At 48.0% G+C, this 16605-nt stretch overlaps 4 protein-coding genes across 6 annotated transcripts in view; 3 read left to right on the forward strand and 1 right to left on the reverse strand.

Annotated features, from left to right (window-relative positions):
• Window positions 1-2076: 2076 nt before the first annotated feature.
• On the forward strand, window positions 2077-4500 carry LOC141922339 (interleukin-8-like). The gene is made up of 4 exons (XM_074821475.1): window positions 2077-2164; window positions 2561-2690; window positions 3443-3526; window positions 4081-4500. The coding sequence occupies exons 1-4, from the start codon at window positions 2077-2079 to the stop codon at window positions 4091-4093; spliced, it is 315 nt and encodes a 104-aa protein (XP_074677576.1). The 3' UTR covers window positions 4094-4500.
• Window positions 4501-5518: 1018 nt separating this feature from the next.
• On the forward strand, window positions 5519-6555 carry LOC141922341 (alveolar macrophage chemotactic factor-like). The gene is made up of 4 exons (XM_074821476.1): window positions 5519-5582; window positions 5819-5948; window positions 6090-6173; window positions 6276-6555. Exons 1-4 carry the CDS (start codon window positions 5519-5521, stop codon window positions 6298-6300), a joined length of 303 nt encoding a protein of 100 aa, XP_074677577.1. The 3' UTR covers window positions 6301-6555.
• Window positions 6556-6883: 328 nt separating this feature from the next.
• Window positions 6884-8541, forward strand: LOC141922342 (C-X-C motif chemokine 2-like). The gene is made up of 4 exons (XM_074821477.1): window positions 6884-6947; window positions 7504-7639; window positions 7995-8078; window positions 8191-8541. Exons 1-4 carry the CDS (start codon window positions 6884-6886, stop codon window positions 8315-8317), a joined length of 411 nt encoding a protein of 136 aa, XP_074677578.1. The 3' UTR covers window positions 8318-8541.
• A 1794-nt stretch (window positions 8542-10335) lies between these two features.
• CNOT6L (CCR4-NOT transcription complex subunit 6 like) overlaps window positions 10336-16605 on the reverse strand; it is a 38091-nt gene continuing 31821 nt past the window's right edge. For all 3 annotated transcript variants that reach the window (XM_074823435.1, XM_074823434.1, XM_074823436.1), the window contains one exon: window positions 10336-16412. In XM_074823435.1, the coding sequence (XP_074679536.1) occupies window positions 16200-16412 (213 nt within the window). In that variant the 3' untranslated portion in view covers window positions 10336-16199. The remainder of the gene's footprint in view (window positions 16413-16605) is intronic.

Raw genomic sequence — 16605 nt, forward strand, 5'->3', positions numbered from 1 at the left:
GCAGTGGTGGCCCTTGAATATCCTGTGTGAGAGCTGAAGGTGTTGGTATTACAGGACTGACCCCTTGAGTGCCAAAATGCATTGCTTTAGTCCTTCAATGGCTCATTCTGAGACAAAACCAAAAGATGCTGTGAAATGTGTGAAGAAGGAAGCACCAGCTGATGGTCCCCCAAAATGGGCAGACATATTCATAGAATAACAGAATGGTTTGGGTTGGAAGGCACCTTAAAGATCATCTAGTTCCAACCCCCCTGCCATGGGCAGGGACAGCTTCCACTAGACCAGGTTCCTCAAAGCCCCGTCCAACCTGGCCTGGAACACTGCCAGGGAGGGGGCAGCCACAGCTGCTCTGGGCAACCTGTGCCAGTGTCTCACCACTCTCACAGTGAAGAATTTCTTCCTCATATCTCATCTAAATCTCCCCTCTTACAGTTTAAAACTGTTACCCCTGATAGAGTCCCTCCCCAACTATCCTGTTTAAGTACTGTCCCCTTTAAGTACTGGAAGGCCACTATAAGGTCTCCCTGGAGCTTTCTCTTCTCCAGGCTGAACAACCCCAGCTCTCTCAGCCTGTCCTCATAAGGGAGGTGCTCCAGCCCCCTGATCATTTTTGTGGCCTCCTCTGAACCTGCTTGAGTAGGTCCATGTCCTTCTTCTGTTGGGGGCCCCAGAGCTGGACACAGGACTGCAGGTGAGGTCTCACAAGAGTGGAGTAGCGGGGAAGAATCATCTTCCTCGACCTTCTGTGTAAGGCCTGGAGGATTCTGCCGTGCCAGAATAAAGCCTTAAAACCTTGTGGACACGTGGCTCTACAGCATTGGAAAGATGTGCATGGTCTGACCTCCCTTTCTATATGCTCCTACAGTTTCTCACTGCCAGATACACACTGACGTTGGTGTCAATAGTTTGCCTACTACCATTTGATTATACCTGCCATGAATGATGGGGAACTGGCTCACTGACTGCATAGCACACTGCACCTCTGAGCTGATAATGTAATAAAAGCTGCTTTTCCTGAAACGGTAAGCAGGCAGGACACCTCTAACTAAGCCTAGACTATTTCAGGTCTTAAGTGATGTAATGGGCTACTAAATGGGGCCAAACTGGAAGATTCCTGAAGCTACCCCTGGTGCCAGCCTGTGGCTCCTTGCACATCCCAGTGGGGATTTGATCCCTATGTCATTGAAGCGCACTCTGGACCTAACATAGACAGATGTTCACAAGGGAAACAGTGGGGCTGCAGCCCTCCTTCTTCCAGTCCCAGCACTGCAAGGGAAGAGCTCAGGTCTCACCCTCACAAATCCCTGAGTCCATCCCACCCCCCGTTGTTTTTTCTGCTGCCGTTCTCTGGCACCCATCTGTATTTCACTCCCAGGCCACTGGTATCAAGAAAGTCGGTGCTGATAAATGTGCATATCAGCACTTAGTCATGAATGTGCAGAGATGTAGAAATAGTTTGCTTTTTGCTGGTGTTACTGTACCAGTCATCTCTTACATTTCCTGGGTGTTTTACTCATACAGCAAAGTGCTAGATTTGAAGGGTCTGAGTGGAAACGTACAGCAGAGATCTTTATTATTTTTCCATGGTACAGTGCTAGGCATTTTTGCTGATGTAAGAAAGAGAAAAAATAGCGTGGGGGAATTATAGCCCTGAGAAAGAAATATGTAAATATCTGAGTGCATTAAAAAAACCCCTGTGTACCCGGGGTTTGCGCTTTGATTTTATTGTGGGCTCTTTTTGTGGTTGAGGGGTAAAGGCTAAAGGGAGGGAAGGGTGATGATTGCATAGACCCAACTAAACAGAAACAGGGTGTGGGGAAGAATATGTGGGGAATCCAGATATGCACTTGGTCCCAGTGGCTGTTTTTAATCAATAACATTGTAAATTCAGCTTCTGACCTGGCTGTGGAGAGCATCCGAGAAATTGCGTCACCTCTCTTCACGGTCCGCTGGTCAGATGTGACTGCTGAAGTTTGAATCTTGCTGCTTGTGTCAGAGCGTGACCCTCCTGAATAAATAGTGGTGTTTCTTCACCCAGTTCCTCAGACCATCTCTGGGGCTTAGCCTGCTGCGAGGATGCGAGCGCCAGCTGGGGTGGGGACAGGAGCCCCTGTGCTCCTGTGGCTGCTGCTGCTGATGGTGATGGCCCACTCAGTCCATGCAGGTGAGCTTCTGGTGTCTTTGCAGAGATACCCACAGCTGTCAGCTCCCAGCCTGCCGTGGTCCTGGCCATGGGTGGGTATCACCTGCATCCTGCACCCAAAGGGACCAAAGGAGACAGGGATGACTTCTGGCTTTTTAGCCCAGGGTTTTTCTCATAGCCAAGGAAAGAGCATGGTCGTCCTCCTTTGCTAGGACCTGGTTCAGCTTTCCGGAGCCATGTGAGATCAGGGGGCCAAGGTAGAGGCGCAGATAATACTTTCTTACTGTGGTCCCCAAAGTGTTGCAAATGAAACTGTGGAAAAGGACAATTTCTTTCGTGCTCTAAGAGATTTGGAGTTGCTGCATCTCTAAATAATGTTGTTTGTCTCTGTAAGTTGCTACCTTCTCTCTTTCTCAGCCATTCTGGAGGTAAACGGAAACCTGAACTGTAGGTGCGTAAAGACAGCTTCAGACTACATCAGTCCAAAGAGATATGAAAGCATTGAGATCAGACCTGTGGGAAGCACCTGCAGACGTACAGAGATCATGTAAGTGCTGAGGGTGGCTCATGGGGCAGAAAGCCGCTTTCCCCTAGTTTCCACGGAGCAGCGGGGCCAGTGTTGCGCTTTTTCCTTCTGCAACCACCCAGCTTCTCCACTCCCTTTCTGAAAACTAAAGCTTTTCAAAAATGCCAGCAAGCTCACTCGTGCTTAGGGGCTGAGGAGCAACGCTCCAGTGGAGGAAACGCACCCGAGCCGATCTGAAGAGGTCCCTGGGACCTAAATGAGCCTTTCCAGCAAGGGAAAGCATGATTTCTTTGTGCTGGTGCTTAGCGGGGAGCATGCTGGTGGGGGGCATTTGCAGTATGGAGGAAGTGCACCTTCGGACACCAAGGCAAGATGAGCCATAATCAATTTTTCCACTACTATGCAACACTCTAGAGAGCAAACAGCATCTTAGGTCAAGCCCTTATCTTGTTAGTCCTGTCCTGACTGAAGTGGTGCGTTAAGCAGGAGCATAAGATTTCTTTAACTGCTTGGTGCTGATGCATTTGTGAATCCACAGAGAAAATTATCTTTGAACAGTCATGTCTGGGCTTCAAGCACAGTCTCTGCTCCGTATGGAAACATGTTGCATCTTGCTTTTTCCTGACGATCCTGTGGTTCCCTGTGTGGCTAGCAGCTTTCTGCAGTCTGCTGGCACCGTAAATGAAAGCTGAGTCTTGCAGATCAGCTTTGGCTGCTTGAATCCCTGCCTTTGGAGGGGTGGGTAATGCTCATAAACTCTCCTTGCATTTCAGAATTAAATTAAAACCCTCAGGGAAGGTGTGCGTGAATCCTGAGGCCCCTTGGGTAAAGAAACTGCTGAAGCGTATTGCTAGCACGTAAGTTGCTTTGATGAAAAACCCTTTGGCTCAGCTGGCCCTGGATAGCATCCCATCACATCTGTGACCCTGGGGAGCACTTGTGGGACCGAGGGCTCTCAGGGATCTGGCCAGAGGCCAAGGGACCCACTCCCAAGGCGATGAGGGGTGAGACTTCACTGTGCAAAGCAGCATTTGATCATTCAGCATGCTGATGCTGCCATCCGTGGGTTGTGCTCTCCACAGCTTGTGCATGGTGCTGCACCTCCTGAAAGCATTTTGGGAAAAAAAAAAAAAAAAAAAAAAACTAAAAATATGGGGGACGGGCAGAATGACAGGAGAAGGGTTTGCTCGTTGTGAGTACAACAGTGTGTTGATGTTCGGCTGGGAAAGCCACTCTCCTTGATCATGCCCACGTTTGTGGTACGGTGTAGGGGCAGCCGGGAGATGTCCTCGTGACTGATGCCTGCCCTGGGGAAATGGCAGTGACTTCCTTCAGTTAGGGCAGGAGCTTCCTCCCCCAGGACCCGCTTTTCTCTGCGTTCACACATTTCTCCTCCTTCTGCTTTTCACAGGAAGAAAAAATAAGTTTCCTGCTAAGGAAGTTGACGCTCAGAGCCCCAAGATGAGCTGGCAGATGATGCACAGGCATGCAAACCTGGCCGCTCCTCACTTTGTCCTTGCTTTCCCCCCTTCCCAAAAGTTCTGAGGGTGGCTGTCTGTTGACCCCAGCCCCGTGGCAGGTTCATGGGGGTGTTTCCCCACTGCATTCAGTCCCTGAATTAGTGGGAATATGAACGCTTCATTTATTTACTTGCCCATAGACTGTGAAGCCTTTCTCTGTCAGAGACTGCTCCTGTCTCTGTTGGAACAACTTTGATTCTTTCTGTGTGAAGCACTCAGCAACAGAGTGTGTGTCTGGGGTTTTTATTACACAGCATGGCATGTCCTGTCCTGAGAGCTAAAGACAAATAAAATTCTGGGTTTTTTTCTTCTATTGTATTTTCCTTGGATCTCCTATCTTCAAAGAAACTCAGCAGAGCTGTGGTAAACCCCATCATCACAGCCTTCCTGGAGGTGAATTTACTGTCATTTGCATCCGGTGCTCTTGTCTTGATTCTCTTTCACAGATACTCTGCAGGCATTAAAATGTGTATTTGAATATACACGAGGTGAGGTATTTCTACTAAAGGTGGAGGAACGAGGGCAGGACCCAGGCGTGTGTCAGGCATGATGCCTTTTATGCCAAGGACTGAGACAAGGGTGGGGAAAGGTTTGTCCGAGGTAGTGACAGTAGTTGGGATGGATGTTCCAGCAAGGCTTCGGCAGCCCCGGCAGAGCTGGTGGGAAGCAAAGCTCCTTCCCAGCATACCCTCTTGTCTCCCTCGGTGCTGGTCTGAGGGCACAATATTGCTGCCAAGTAGCTGGGTGATACAGCCAATGCGCCCCACATCCAAACACTGGTGTCCGTGATGGGGCTGGGGTTTGCAGGGAGCTCTAAGGCTTTTGAAAACAGTAAAGGCCAATAAAGAAATATAGAGGATGGGTGCAAGGTCACTTGGCAGAGTTTTGGTATAATTTGCCATGGGGGGAAAGAGCAAAATCAAATGTCACCAAAGCTCAGACTGAGATGCACCTTGCAGGGGGGAAATGTGGTTGTAGGAGAAATGAGTAATATCTGATCATGCAGAAGAGAAAAGCACCCCAGAAAACCTTCAGGCTTGTGCGGCTGCGTGGGCTAAGAACAAGCACTGGGGGAAACAACCGATATCTTTACAACACCCGGCTTTGTAGGAAGGGGAAAACAGAGATGGTTTCAGGAAGCCTGACCCCCCGCCAAGCCCCGAGCCACTTTTTATCAGCAGTGTTGCAACCTCAGCGAGCACCGTCAGCAGGGAACGGAGACGGGCAAAAACCACCCCAACCCCCGGGGCCTCCCGCCTGCACTGCCTCACTTCTCCTATTTTCCAGTTCAAATACGGGGATGCTGTGGGGGCCGGGGATGGGGCTGGCATGGCTGCACGGGTGGTTCTGCTGCTTGGGGTGCTGCTGGCGACCTACCACCCCAGGGATGCAGGTGAGGTTCCCTGTTCCCCCCATGCACGGGGCTACAGAATGCTGGAGGGAGGGGTGAGGTTTCTGGAGGTGGCATCCTGCTGCTGTCTCCGAGGCTTAAATGCCACCAAGGCTCTTTTGCAAGTGGGTGTGGTGATCCTAGTGGGATGTGGGAAAAGATGCATTGCCTAGAAAGGGTTTGGGGGATGGTGGCGGGTTTTCGGGCGATGCATGAGCTGCAGCCATGTGCCCCTCCAGCTCTCCTGGAAGCCAATGGCAACCTGAGCTGCCGCTGTGCCAAGACTACGAGAGCCTTCATCCCCCCGCGGAAATACAGCAGCATCGAGGTCCGGCCAGTGGGGAGCAGTTGCCGGCGCCTCGAGGTGGTGTAAGTGGCTCCCAGGGTTGTATGAGTCCTTTGCTCCTCCCCATCCTCCTTGAATTACTTCAGTTTTGTGCTCTTTTTCTTTATGAGAAGCATAGGGGAGGAGGGAGAAGCAACAGTGCTGAAACCCCGCGTGTTTTCTAGGATTAAGCTAAAAAGCCTGGAGAGGGTCTGCGTGGATCCGGACACCCCTTGGGTGAAGAAACTCCTGCAGGACCTCCCTAACCTGTAAGCCCTGCTCTACTCTGAGAGAAAGGGCTCCTGGCAGGACCAGGGGCATCTGATGGGGAACAGTCTTCACACGTTTCTCCACTGTTCTGCTTTTGGCAGGAGGAAGAAAGAGGCTTCTCACTGAGGAAGCTGCTGCTGGCAGGACGGCCAGATGCACTGAGCCCAAAACTGGAGCCCCCCCATCCCACTGTCACCTTGCCCCGGTGTGGAAGGGAGCATGCTGCTGTGTGATGCCCTGAGCCCCCTTTTCCTTTGCATTTTATGCATTTAAGCCCTTGAGTCCCCACTTTCCCACCCTCCCATCCCATGGCCATGCGCTGGGTGTCCCCTTCAGGCATAACTGAACAGGTCCAATAAAGGCAGCAGCCCTCAGCTACCATCATTTGCATTGCTTCCTGCGGCATGCCAGAGGCTTGGGGGTGCTCAGGGGAGCACATCCCCGTGGGGTGGAGAGTAGAGCGGGGGTCACCGGCATTTCTTCACAAGAAACATGGGGCAAGCAGGAGGTTTTAGGAGGCAGCCACAGTGGTTTCTGCCCTTTTTGGCGGGGAGGTGGCGTGGGCCACGTGCGACGGGGGGAAGCGGCAGTAGGGAAGTTGAACCATGGGGCAGCTCCTTTCTCCCCCCAAGCGTTTCCCAGCCTACGAAATCCCCAGTGGGGCTGGCTATAAAGCAGCCCCCATGACAACTCAGGGCAGGCAGTGAGGATGCAGCTGCTGCCGGCAGCACTGGCCCTGGCCCTGATCCTGAGCAACTTGGTGCCGGGGGGTGGTGAGTGACCTTGGGGTGTCCATCCATCTCCCCTCCAAATCCCTAGGCAGAGGCATTGGGTGCCCCAAATGGGACTGAGCATGGGCTCCTCTAATCTTTCAAATTTGTCTCTTGCCTATCTTTGAGCTTGAGTTGATCTTTTAAACCTGGTGGCTAAGCTGGAGGGGGATGCCTGGGACCTGGGGGGGGGATTTGCCTGGTGTGTTTAAGCTACTTCTTTCCAAGCCCCCGGTGAAACTCAAGCACTTGGTGGGTGGGAGACAGGTTTGATTCATAAAAGGCTGGTTATGTTTTCAAACCCTGAAGCTAAGCCTCCTTCGTATACTTGAAAAGAAAGCTTTGAGATTGTGGCAGGAGGGATTAGCCTTGTGTGCGACTTGCTGCTCTCGCTGCTTGCTGCTGCAAACCCCATTAACACAAGCACATCCCTGCAAACAGCACCGTGGGCAGCAGGGAGGGGACAGGATGGTGGTACAAGGATGGCAGGGTGGGGGGTGTCCCCGTCTGCCTCTCCCATGGGAGACCGAGACCTGGGTGTGGCTGCTCTCGGGCACAGGTCTGTCGCTGGAGAGCCTGCTGACCAACATGAGGTGCAAGTGCATCAAATCGACCGCCCAGGTCATCAACTTGGGGCTGATCCTTGCCATCGACGTTACACCACCAGGTATTCACTGCAGGAGGAAGGAGATCATGTAAGTAGAAAGTCTGCACACCAATTCCTGTAAATTGTTTGTTCATCTACCAGTGCAAAAATATACAGGTGCTTGCACCCTCTCCAAAGCCCCCCAAATCTGGTGGTGACTCTTGCAAGGCACAGGCTGTTGCACGGGATGCCGCTGCCCATTTTAACAGGGGTTACCCCGGCATGGCTCATGGAGCTGAGGCCGAGGCCCAAAAAATCCCATCTATCTCCCGGCAAGAGTTGCAGGGGTGTGCTCATAACCATGCCGGGAAGCGAGGGGTGTTTTCTCTGCAGCTGGCAGTGCAGTTAGAAAAACTTTGGGGAAGAGGTGTGCGTGCGGCTGAGGGGGTCTCGTTGCCTTGCAGCCTCACCCTGAAGAAAAACAAGAAGGTGTGCGTGGCCCCTGAGGCACCCTGGATCCAGCTGCTCATCCACAAGCTGATGCAGAGGTACGCAACACCCAGCAACCAAAAACCAAGCAGTGTAACAAACACGCTGGCAGGACGATCCCCTTCTCCTGACAGCTTTATTTTCATTTCTTTCCTCCCCCAAAATCCACAGGAATGCCACCAAAAAAGAAGCGGTGGCGCGGCCACGGCGGGAAGCAGAGCGGTGGGCTGGGGGAGCAGAGCAGTGGTGCCAACCCGCCGCCCCATCTCTCCCTCTCTCTGGATACAAGAATAAATAACCAGCCATGGTTATTTATTCCTCTGCAGGGACAGCAGCGATATAACCCCTCCATGCTGAGATAGGCTGGGTTTTGTGGCACAATGCCAGCGCTTGCTCTGCTCCCAGGGTTTTGGGAGGGGGAAGGAGCCTTCCCCGCTCCTCCTACAAAAAGGCTTTCCCCTTGGGCATCCAGCGTCGTCTTCCATTTTGGGTGCCTGTGCTGCTCCTGCACATGATGGTAGTCTGTCCTGGGCGCCATCAATAAAAGGATGAATGTGTTTCCCCCACTCAGCTGTGGCAGCTCTTTCTGCATGGATTTGTGTAAAAAATGGGATTTTGGGGGTGGGGGAATTAGACTGGACCATGGCACCATGAAGCCCTCAGCCTCTTTGCCACAGGGCACTTCCTAATGCGCCACCTTCCCTCTGTCCCAAGTTTTTGTGCCTTTTTCTGACAGCTCCTGGGAGGAGTGGGTTGTGCTATGGGACACTGGCAGGAGTTGGATGGAGTCTGACCTCTGCAGCCCCACTGTGCTGGCTCCCAGTTGTGTAAGCCACAGGAGAAATGGGAGATACTGGGACATTTCCCAGGGACTGGCTGAGACTGTCTCCGTGGACCCCCATTTTCCTGGGATGGATGCACACGTCCCACAGGGACCCCGGCATGGCACAGGGATGTCCCTTGGCCACATGGACTGAGGCAATGCAGGTATGACTTGCAACCCTGCACAAAATTATCACTGTTTAAAACTTAATCTGTCTTGACCATGCTGGTAGTAGGTGTCTGAGGTCTGGGCACCTCCCCAAAAGGGTAGGAACCAGATTTGCGTCACCTACTTCACCACCCTGATGCCAAAAGCACGTTCCAGGGCAGTGGCAAGCTGTGAAACACCCGGCCAGTCCCCATGTCCCCGTCCTTCCCACCCTGTGCTTCTCAGGAACCACAGCAGGGGACAAGAGTGGTTGCCAAAGGGCTGTTTATTGCCTACAGAAGGAAATAAAAGTACACAGGTGGGAAGAAACAGCAGATATTTAGCCCTATCCATCACATGTGAGCAGTACCCCACCTCCACAGTGTGGGGGTGTGTGTTCAGATTTAAAAAAAAATTTAAAAAGTTTTAAAAGGGAAGAAAAAAAATAACAGTTCAGGGTTTTGAGGACCTCCCTTTCCTGAGCTGCCCTAAGGTTAAAGAAAAGCAGGGCTGCTTAGTTCAGCCATCATCGTCATTCTGTCCAGGCTCGGTCTGCGCAGGGGAGCCTGGGTCCTCGCTGTCCCCACTCAATGGGAATTCACTTTCTTGGTAAGTTTTTCATTGCAAAGTATAATAATGGGGGGAACTGCACCGTGGAGTGGCACTTTCTCCAAAACATGAGTTCATTCAGAGGGAGAGAAAAAAAGGATCCTTTTGTAAAAACAAAGGAGAGAAGCTTTCTTGCTATTTATTCTCGCAGAAAACATGGAATAAGCAAGTTACTCTGTTTTTTTGCTCAGGTCTCAGCTGAAGGCTGCAGTGTTGGTATTGCCTAGGATTGGTGTCAAACTTTGTAAAGCTTTTTGCCTGTGAGACCCACCCCATCCCTGTGTCAGGGCTGGGGGGGGAAGGCAGCCTCCCAGGGTCTCCCCAGGTGCTGCAGAGCTGCCCCAGGGCAGGTGAGGCAAAACCAAGGCCGGGGGCCAGCAGCAGCTCTGGCCTCTGCAAGCAGCAACCTCCCCATCCAAGAGTCCAGCGTGCTCTCGATTTAAAGCGAAGCTACCATTTCCATAAAATAAGATGTAAACCCCCCTAAAATTTTAGTGTAAGCATGCCCGGGAGTGACACTTGCAGCTTCCCCTGCTCTCCACATGCACTTCCATCTTTTGAGGGACAGGACCTTGTGGTTGCAAAGACAACACACAAGAAAGAAATCCAATTAAAAAAACCCCCGACCTCCCAAAATAACCACTGTGAAACGGGGCAGGAGGGGAAGCCTGGGCTCCCATCACCGCTGCTCCAGTTCAGCCTGTGAGTTTATGAATTAAGGGCATATTTAGCTAACATGGTGCACACAAACACTTTAATTGCTCGGAAAGCAAACACACGATGCGGTAATTAAAAATGGAAAACAAAGCCAAAGTCATGTAACATGTCACTTGTAAAGAAAGCCACCATGAATTGGGTTTTTTTGTTGTTTTTTTTTTTCTTTTCTTTTCTTTGGAACAAAGACAAATACAGACAAATGCAAGCTCGGTAAATGCCTGAATTGTAGGAACTGTTTAACAAAGAGGACAAGACCAAGTACCAGGATCACTCTAACCTTCACCACTCAAACGGTGAGCCATTTTGCAGGCCAAACACACCATACGACTGGGGATGGGGGGGAAAAAAAGAGTCATATCACTTGGCATGCTTTGCCATCAATGCTGTTTAAAACACCCTAAAGTACCAGAGCACCCGAGCATTTCTCTATCTTCACACTTATTTTCAGATATACTCCAAGAAACTGTACTCCTGAAGTCTGTCATCCTTAAACATAGTCAAACGATCAAACGTTATCGTCTCTTAATACCTTTCATAGAGTCAAATAACTTTTCTTAGGATGAAGGTGTTCTTTAACGGTGTTAATGTTGTCCGTTTTCTGATCATGCCATGTGCCTGCCTCATCCACTGTTTTTTGTCCCTGCTCTCATTTCCTGGAGGAAAAGCATATCCGTGGTCGGTGTCAGTGCAAAGAGTGGTCACAGGAGAAGATAGTGTATCATTTACAGTTGTGCCTGGATAGAGCCTTATAATCAATCTCCTTTTAAAATTGTTTTTAATCTTAAAGTGAGTTCTTGGCTGATGCTTGGCATAGAGACTTAAGACATGAACGGTTTCCACCAGGTTCTCCTGGGGTTTGTGTCGCCTTTGAACACTGAAGGGGTAGAAAGGGAGGGTACATGACTGTACTTCTGTAATCTTACAAAAAGCAGATGAGCTGCATATTACAAGATGGTTTTCCTCTGAGAGACACTCAGCTAATAGTAGCGTCTATCAGAAAAAACTGAACCTTTCTGCATTTAGGGCTCATTTCTTTTTCGGTCTCTAACAAATCAGGTCCTCTGCCCCCCTGGGTAAAATCTCTCCAAGACCAAGCACTTCATCTCCTTCTGGAAAATGCAAAATCAGGTACGCAAGATTTTTCAATGCGTGTGCTTGGTGTCAAAACCATACCAGTTCTGAAGCTGAAATGAACTTCAGCGAGTCTTCTATGCTGCTTCGTTTCCTAACAGGCAGTTTTGGTTGTGAAGATCAACCCAGAAGAACACCACACCTCAGTGGTGACCAAGCAGGACAATGACCTGCTGCTCTTTTTTATGTTGACAGCCCAATTTTAGCTGAACCATCTCCTGCTGCTGCCTAGTGTACCAGCGTGCCAGATAAGGATGTGCTTAGATCAGTCATCTCCCCATACAGCAGGGAGAGGCATCCCTCCTTAGGTTTAAATTGGGCCTTAGATCTTCATTACCATTACAAGAAAAGTATCTATGCAGCAGCTAGGAACAGAGGAATTGTAATTATGTACAAAGCTGAGGTCGCTGGGTAGAGGACAACTGCTATTTGTGATTAAACTGCCTTTTAAACCAGTACGAGGGTGCGTATCACATTTGTATGATGTTTCTAATGAAGGCTATTGATTTGGCTTGGATGGGACTAAAAGACCTCTCACTCCCCCCTGCTATGCCAAGTTTCATGCCAAAGGAAGGTTTTGATGCTAGAAGCTGCAAACGCATCATGGAAATGAAACAACTGCTGCTGTGTTGCTGAGTTTAAACCTGGTCTTCAGATAGTAAGGACCGGCAGCCACTTCTAGCGCCTGCTCCCTTCCAAGAAGGCATGAATACTGCACTCCTGGTCTAGGAATTCTTAAAGTGTTTCCCCAAACTGTATTCTAACAGAGAAACTCTGAATTTCAACAAGCCTTTTCAGCTTCTCCCTCGCCACCTGACTAAAACCAACCCCAGAGAAAAAAGTGATATGAACCTTTGAGGTCTCAAATTCTCTCATGCAATTTGGACCCGATGTCTTACAAGCTGGGTGAGGAAAGCCAGTCTCCAAAAGCCCAGAATTCAGGATTAAGTGGGAGCTGCAGATGCTCAGCACCTTTGTAAAGTGGGCCTCAGGAGCATGAACATGGATTTAGGAGTCTCTGCAGTAAAGCCAGCAAGGTGGGAGACCATTAGCCATCCGCAGTGTTACCCAAATGCTGAAGATCATGGTATGGTTTTGAAAGCTGTGTTTGTTAGGTCAGGGGCAAGTGCTTCTGAAGAGCTTCAAAGATTTTGGATTTCTAGTCTATAAAACACAGAACAGCGAGGACCTGGGACTAACAAGACCTTTTTTGAATGCTTCTGCAGACTAAACAGGAGTGGCTTCCAACAGACAAGAGAAAACTTACTGATAAAATTAAGTATTTTCTCAACGAATGTTAGAAAGGGATGACAAAAGCTTTTAACGAGGCAAATGGGAAGGAAAGCTGGTCTCAGACCCCATTGTGCCATACCTGACTTCAGCGTGTGGTACACAAATGTTCACGCTCCTTACATCGAAATAAGGAAACAAAAATATTCAGCTACATTGTACAAAATTCTCTCTTTTTTTTATATATATATACACACACACAAAACCCCATATCTAACAGATTTACCATATTGAATTTTAAAAAGTTGCTTGTAGAAGGGTGTTGGATTTTTTTTCTCTGCTTGCTTTAGGCAGTGCTGTTGCTTAGAAGTTGACACCAGGCACCATATTTCTGAAAGCAAACCAAGACAGCGAGGAGCAGTAAAGGGCTTAGAGCTTTTTTCCAGGTGTCAGCTGCGAGGGCACTGCGATGTGCTGGGAACCGAGGCTCAGTGATGGAGAGAACTGGTGGTTTCCCATCCACCTCTGCTTCGAGTTAGGGATATTTTGCTTCGTATTACTCCCTCTCCCCTAGAAAACGCTCTACCATCAGCTTCCATCTGGGTCAAAAGAAAATTAGCGTTGCCATCTGGATGATGCATATGTTTATCGAAAGGGATCTCATCCCGCGCACGAGGCTGGCGGCTGCCTGCTCCCCGCTCCCTCTCTTCCAAGAGCAGAAAATCGCTACGGAGAGCAGCGTTTCTGCTCGGCTGGGAAAAAAGCGCAATCCCCTTACTGCTCCTGCTGGGAAGGAAAAAAAAACAGAAGGAAAACAGGGAGGGAGCCAGACACATGAAAGGCAAGTAAACGTGTCCCCAGTTATGTGCATTGACAGAAACATAAACAAGATGGTTTTTTTTTTTTTAAATCCAGAGGTTTTGTGCAACATCTGTTAAAATAACTTTTTAAAAAAATCGCACAGCGTAATGGACGTTCGGAAGTGCATTTCGCAGCAGAGAAAATCCAATTAAACACCTTCCTGCAACAGAACACTTCAAACGATTAGAAACCAAAGGAAAGTTAAACTTAAGCAGTTTACAATGTTTGTCAGGGTTTTGTTTTTCACACCCATCCTCTCCCACCCCGATATTACAAAACATTGTTGTTGGTTTTTATTTTTATTAATAAACGGGCTCCTCTGCAGTTCATATACAATCATAGGTGAATTTTAAATTCCATTTTATACAAACATCTCAAAAAATATTGGGAGTGAAGTATGGTAGGAAATACTGCTCACGTTGCTAGTTAACATGCGTGTAGGAAAAGGAGGAGAAGGGTTTGTTAGTGCACACCTCCAGAGCAGAGCACCCCCCCCTCCAAAAAAGATACAGTAGCTGATTACAGAAAGGTAATGTCCACAAAATTAAGTTTTTCATGCTATTCTACTTTCCAGTACTATACTCTCAAATCGCTTCCGCAATTTATCTGCAATGGCTAGGTGGCGAATGCTGAGGTATATTAAAAAAGAGATACCTGCACCTAGAGGAAAATCCGTCTTTAGAAAGGGTTTCTTTTTGGTGCTGCACAAAGCAATTGCTGTACAGGAATTTCACCCAGCTACAAGCACTTCCAATTTATAGTCGACAATAGATGACGCCTCCATTTTTTAGGCACTTCTTTTAAAAGGGAGTTGTCGTTTCGTTGAATCGATTTTTACGTTCTGTCCCACACCACCCCCACCCCGGCCCCCAACAACAGTCAGGGAATAGTTTCTACTCTAGGTCCAATTGAATTTTTTTCCCCTATGGATAATTTCCTATGTATAAAACGACAAAGGAAATGTTTAATTGAAGAGTGGAGGAACAGCCTGACTTAGCAGTTTCGCAAGACAGAAGATGGCTCCTTAGTATTTAAAACTAATTTCACAATTTAAATTTGACTTAATTTTAAGTATACGAATGAGACATAAATATAGGCTATCAATCTGTTTAAAAATTTCATTCACATAATGGAAAATTTTTTCATTTATTAAAAATATCACATTTTGAGACTAGAAACAGTAAAGTGCATGAAAAGTTTAAAATATAAATTCAAGAAAATCTTATAGCAGCAAAAAAGCAGAATAAAGAAAAACTTAAAAACACAGACACAACCTTTTCCTATCACTGTGCCATTTTTTTTTAAAAACATTAAGCAGCCAACCAATTTTTCAGAAAATTGCATTATGTTTAATGCCTCTTGAGGCACAAGGTTTTGAACTGGCCACTAGAGCATAAAAAGGAAAAAAAAAAGGATTTCCAACACATCCAAAGAGCATTAACAGTTGGGAATGAACCAGCAGCTTTTTAATTCAACCCTGACCGACAACAGAAAAGATTATTAAAAAAGTGTGATGGCTATTTGGCAACTAGGGTCAGGAAAAATAATCCAAGGAATGACTATGGCTACTGCTTGCTCCCTCAAAGAAAAAAGCATGCCGACAGCTACTCCACGCGCCCTTTGGAGACAGAAGTAAGGTCATTTCCAGCAGCTTTTTCCTGTACCCTATGCTTAAGCAGTTAATCCCAAGTTTCCCATCTTTGCAACCGAACTTCAAAAAAGGATTTGCAACTTCTTTATTCACCCGGAACCCAAACGCTTGCAATGGCTCTGTTCAAGTGCAATTTCTTACCATTTCTAAGTCTTGCTCCCAAACTGTGCTGCTGAACAGCGTATCACCCTGGCTTGCCGAAGCAAAGAGGCAGCTCTGTTTCACAGAGGTCCTTTGGATCCCTGTGAATCTCACTCAGAAAGGGCTCAGTTCTTCAGAGCTCCGAAAAAAAAAAGCCACCATGGTGTCTGTCAAGCAAGTGATCTACACACGGCATTAAATGCTCACCTGCAAAGTCTCATGAGACGCAGTTTCGCTGGAAATTTTGTTGTAAATGAGATTATGTCAGGAGAATTTAGACCTCATATTCTATCACAGATATTAAGCCATCTTTGGTTTTCTAATATTAGTTAGATGAGGGGCAGGGCCACACTGCTAATCATTTATAGTCAGGTATTAAGTGCTTCGCTAATGTGCAAAATTTATTTCCGATGCAGAGTTTAGTCTCCATTTTGGGTTCAAACAAACAGTATTTCTAATATTCTTCCTACAAAACAAGCATTTCTATTTTTGTTTTTCTTTCTCTTAAAAGGTTGGCTCATTTCACCACGTTCTGGAAAAAAGCATTATCTCAAAATATGTTAACAAGCAAGTTTTTAATCTCATTTGTCCATTTATAAGTGCAGCTTCCTACTGAAAAGAAAAAGCTTGCCAGTTTAAAAAAAAAATATTAAATTAAAAACTTGGAAAGGGAATAATACTTTGGTTCCAGCCCTAGTGCCAAATGATACCAATATGCACCAAAATGTGCAAAATCTCATATCAAACATATAAGGAAAGGAGCTTGAAGAAGCAGCTTAAGGTTGGCCATACTTCACTCCTATATACTTTGATTTACAACTGTACAGGTCCATAACAACAGGTCCTTGCCCTCAAAGGGGCAGAGCTCCACTACCTCCTGTTAGGCAAGTGCACACCGTTGACAAGAGGCAGGAGCGGAGGATGGAGTTCTAGTTGTGTTAACAGTGAGAAGTGGTCTGAAGGGATGTGAGGGTGTGGACACCCAGTGATGTTGTTGTCAACCAGCCACTGAGGGTCCAAAGGCCCCAGGACACCAAGCACGTTCATATGAGTGTTGGAATAGAAAATGTAGTCAATCACACCCTAGGGAGAAAGAGAAACACGACAGTGAGAACAGACCTCGCTTCTGGCAACCTGAACTCGACTGGCTTCTGGCGGCAATTCACGGGAAGAGGCACAGCGCTGAAATTAGGGTAAGAAACGCGCGCGGCGTTCTGCGTTCAAAGCGCTGCATCCGTTCTCATTATGTCACTGGCCAGAGCCAGGTCGGAAGCTT

The sequence above is a fragment of the Strix aluco genome, chromosome 4 (assembly GCF_031877795.1).
Source record: "Strix aluco isolate bStrAlu1 chromosome 4, bStrAlu1.hap1, whole genome shotgun sequence".
NCBI classification, from domain to species: domain Eukaryota; kingdom Metazoa; phylum Chordata; class Aves; order Strigiformes; family Strigidae; genus Strix; species Strix aluco.

Coding starts and splice junctions, on each gene's coding strand:
- LOC141922339 (XM_074821475.1), top strand. CDS start 2,077: ATGCGAGCGCCAGCTGGGGTGGGGACAGGAGCCCCTGTGCTCCTGTGG. Junction 2,165..2,560: donor GGCCCACTCAGTCCATGCAG/GTGAGCTTCTGG, acceptor TCTCTTTCTCAG/CCATTCTGGAGGTAAACGGA. Junction 2,691..3,442: donor TGCAGACGTACAGAGATCAT/GTAAGTGCTGAG, acceptor CTTGCATTTCAG/AATTAAATTAAAACCCTCAG.
- LOC141922341 (XM_074821476.1), top strand. CDS start 5,519: ATGGCTGCACGGGTGGTTCTGCTGCTTGGGGTGCTGCTGGCGACCTAC. Junction 5,949..6,089: donor TGCCGGCGCCTCGAGGTGGT/GTAAGTGGCTCC, acceptor CGTGTTTTCTAG/GATTAAGCTAAAAAGCCTGG. Junction 6,174..6,275: donor CTGCAGGACCTCCCTAACCT/GTAAGCCCTGCT, acceptor TGCTTTTGGCAG/GAGGAAGAAAGAGGCTTCTC.
- LOC141922342 (XM_074821477.1), top strand. CDS start 6,884: ATGCAGCTGCTGCCGGCAGCACTGGCCCTGGCCCTGATCCTGAGCAAC. Junction 7,640..7,994: donor TGCAGGAGGAAGGAGATCAT/GTAAGTAGAAAG, acceptor GTTGCCTTGCAG/CCTCACCCTGAAGAAAAACA. Junction 8,079..8,190: donor ATCCACAAGCTGATGCAGAG/GTACGCAACACC, acceptor CAAAATCCACAG/GAATGCCACCAAAAAAGAAG.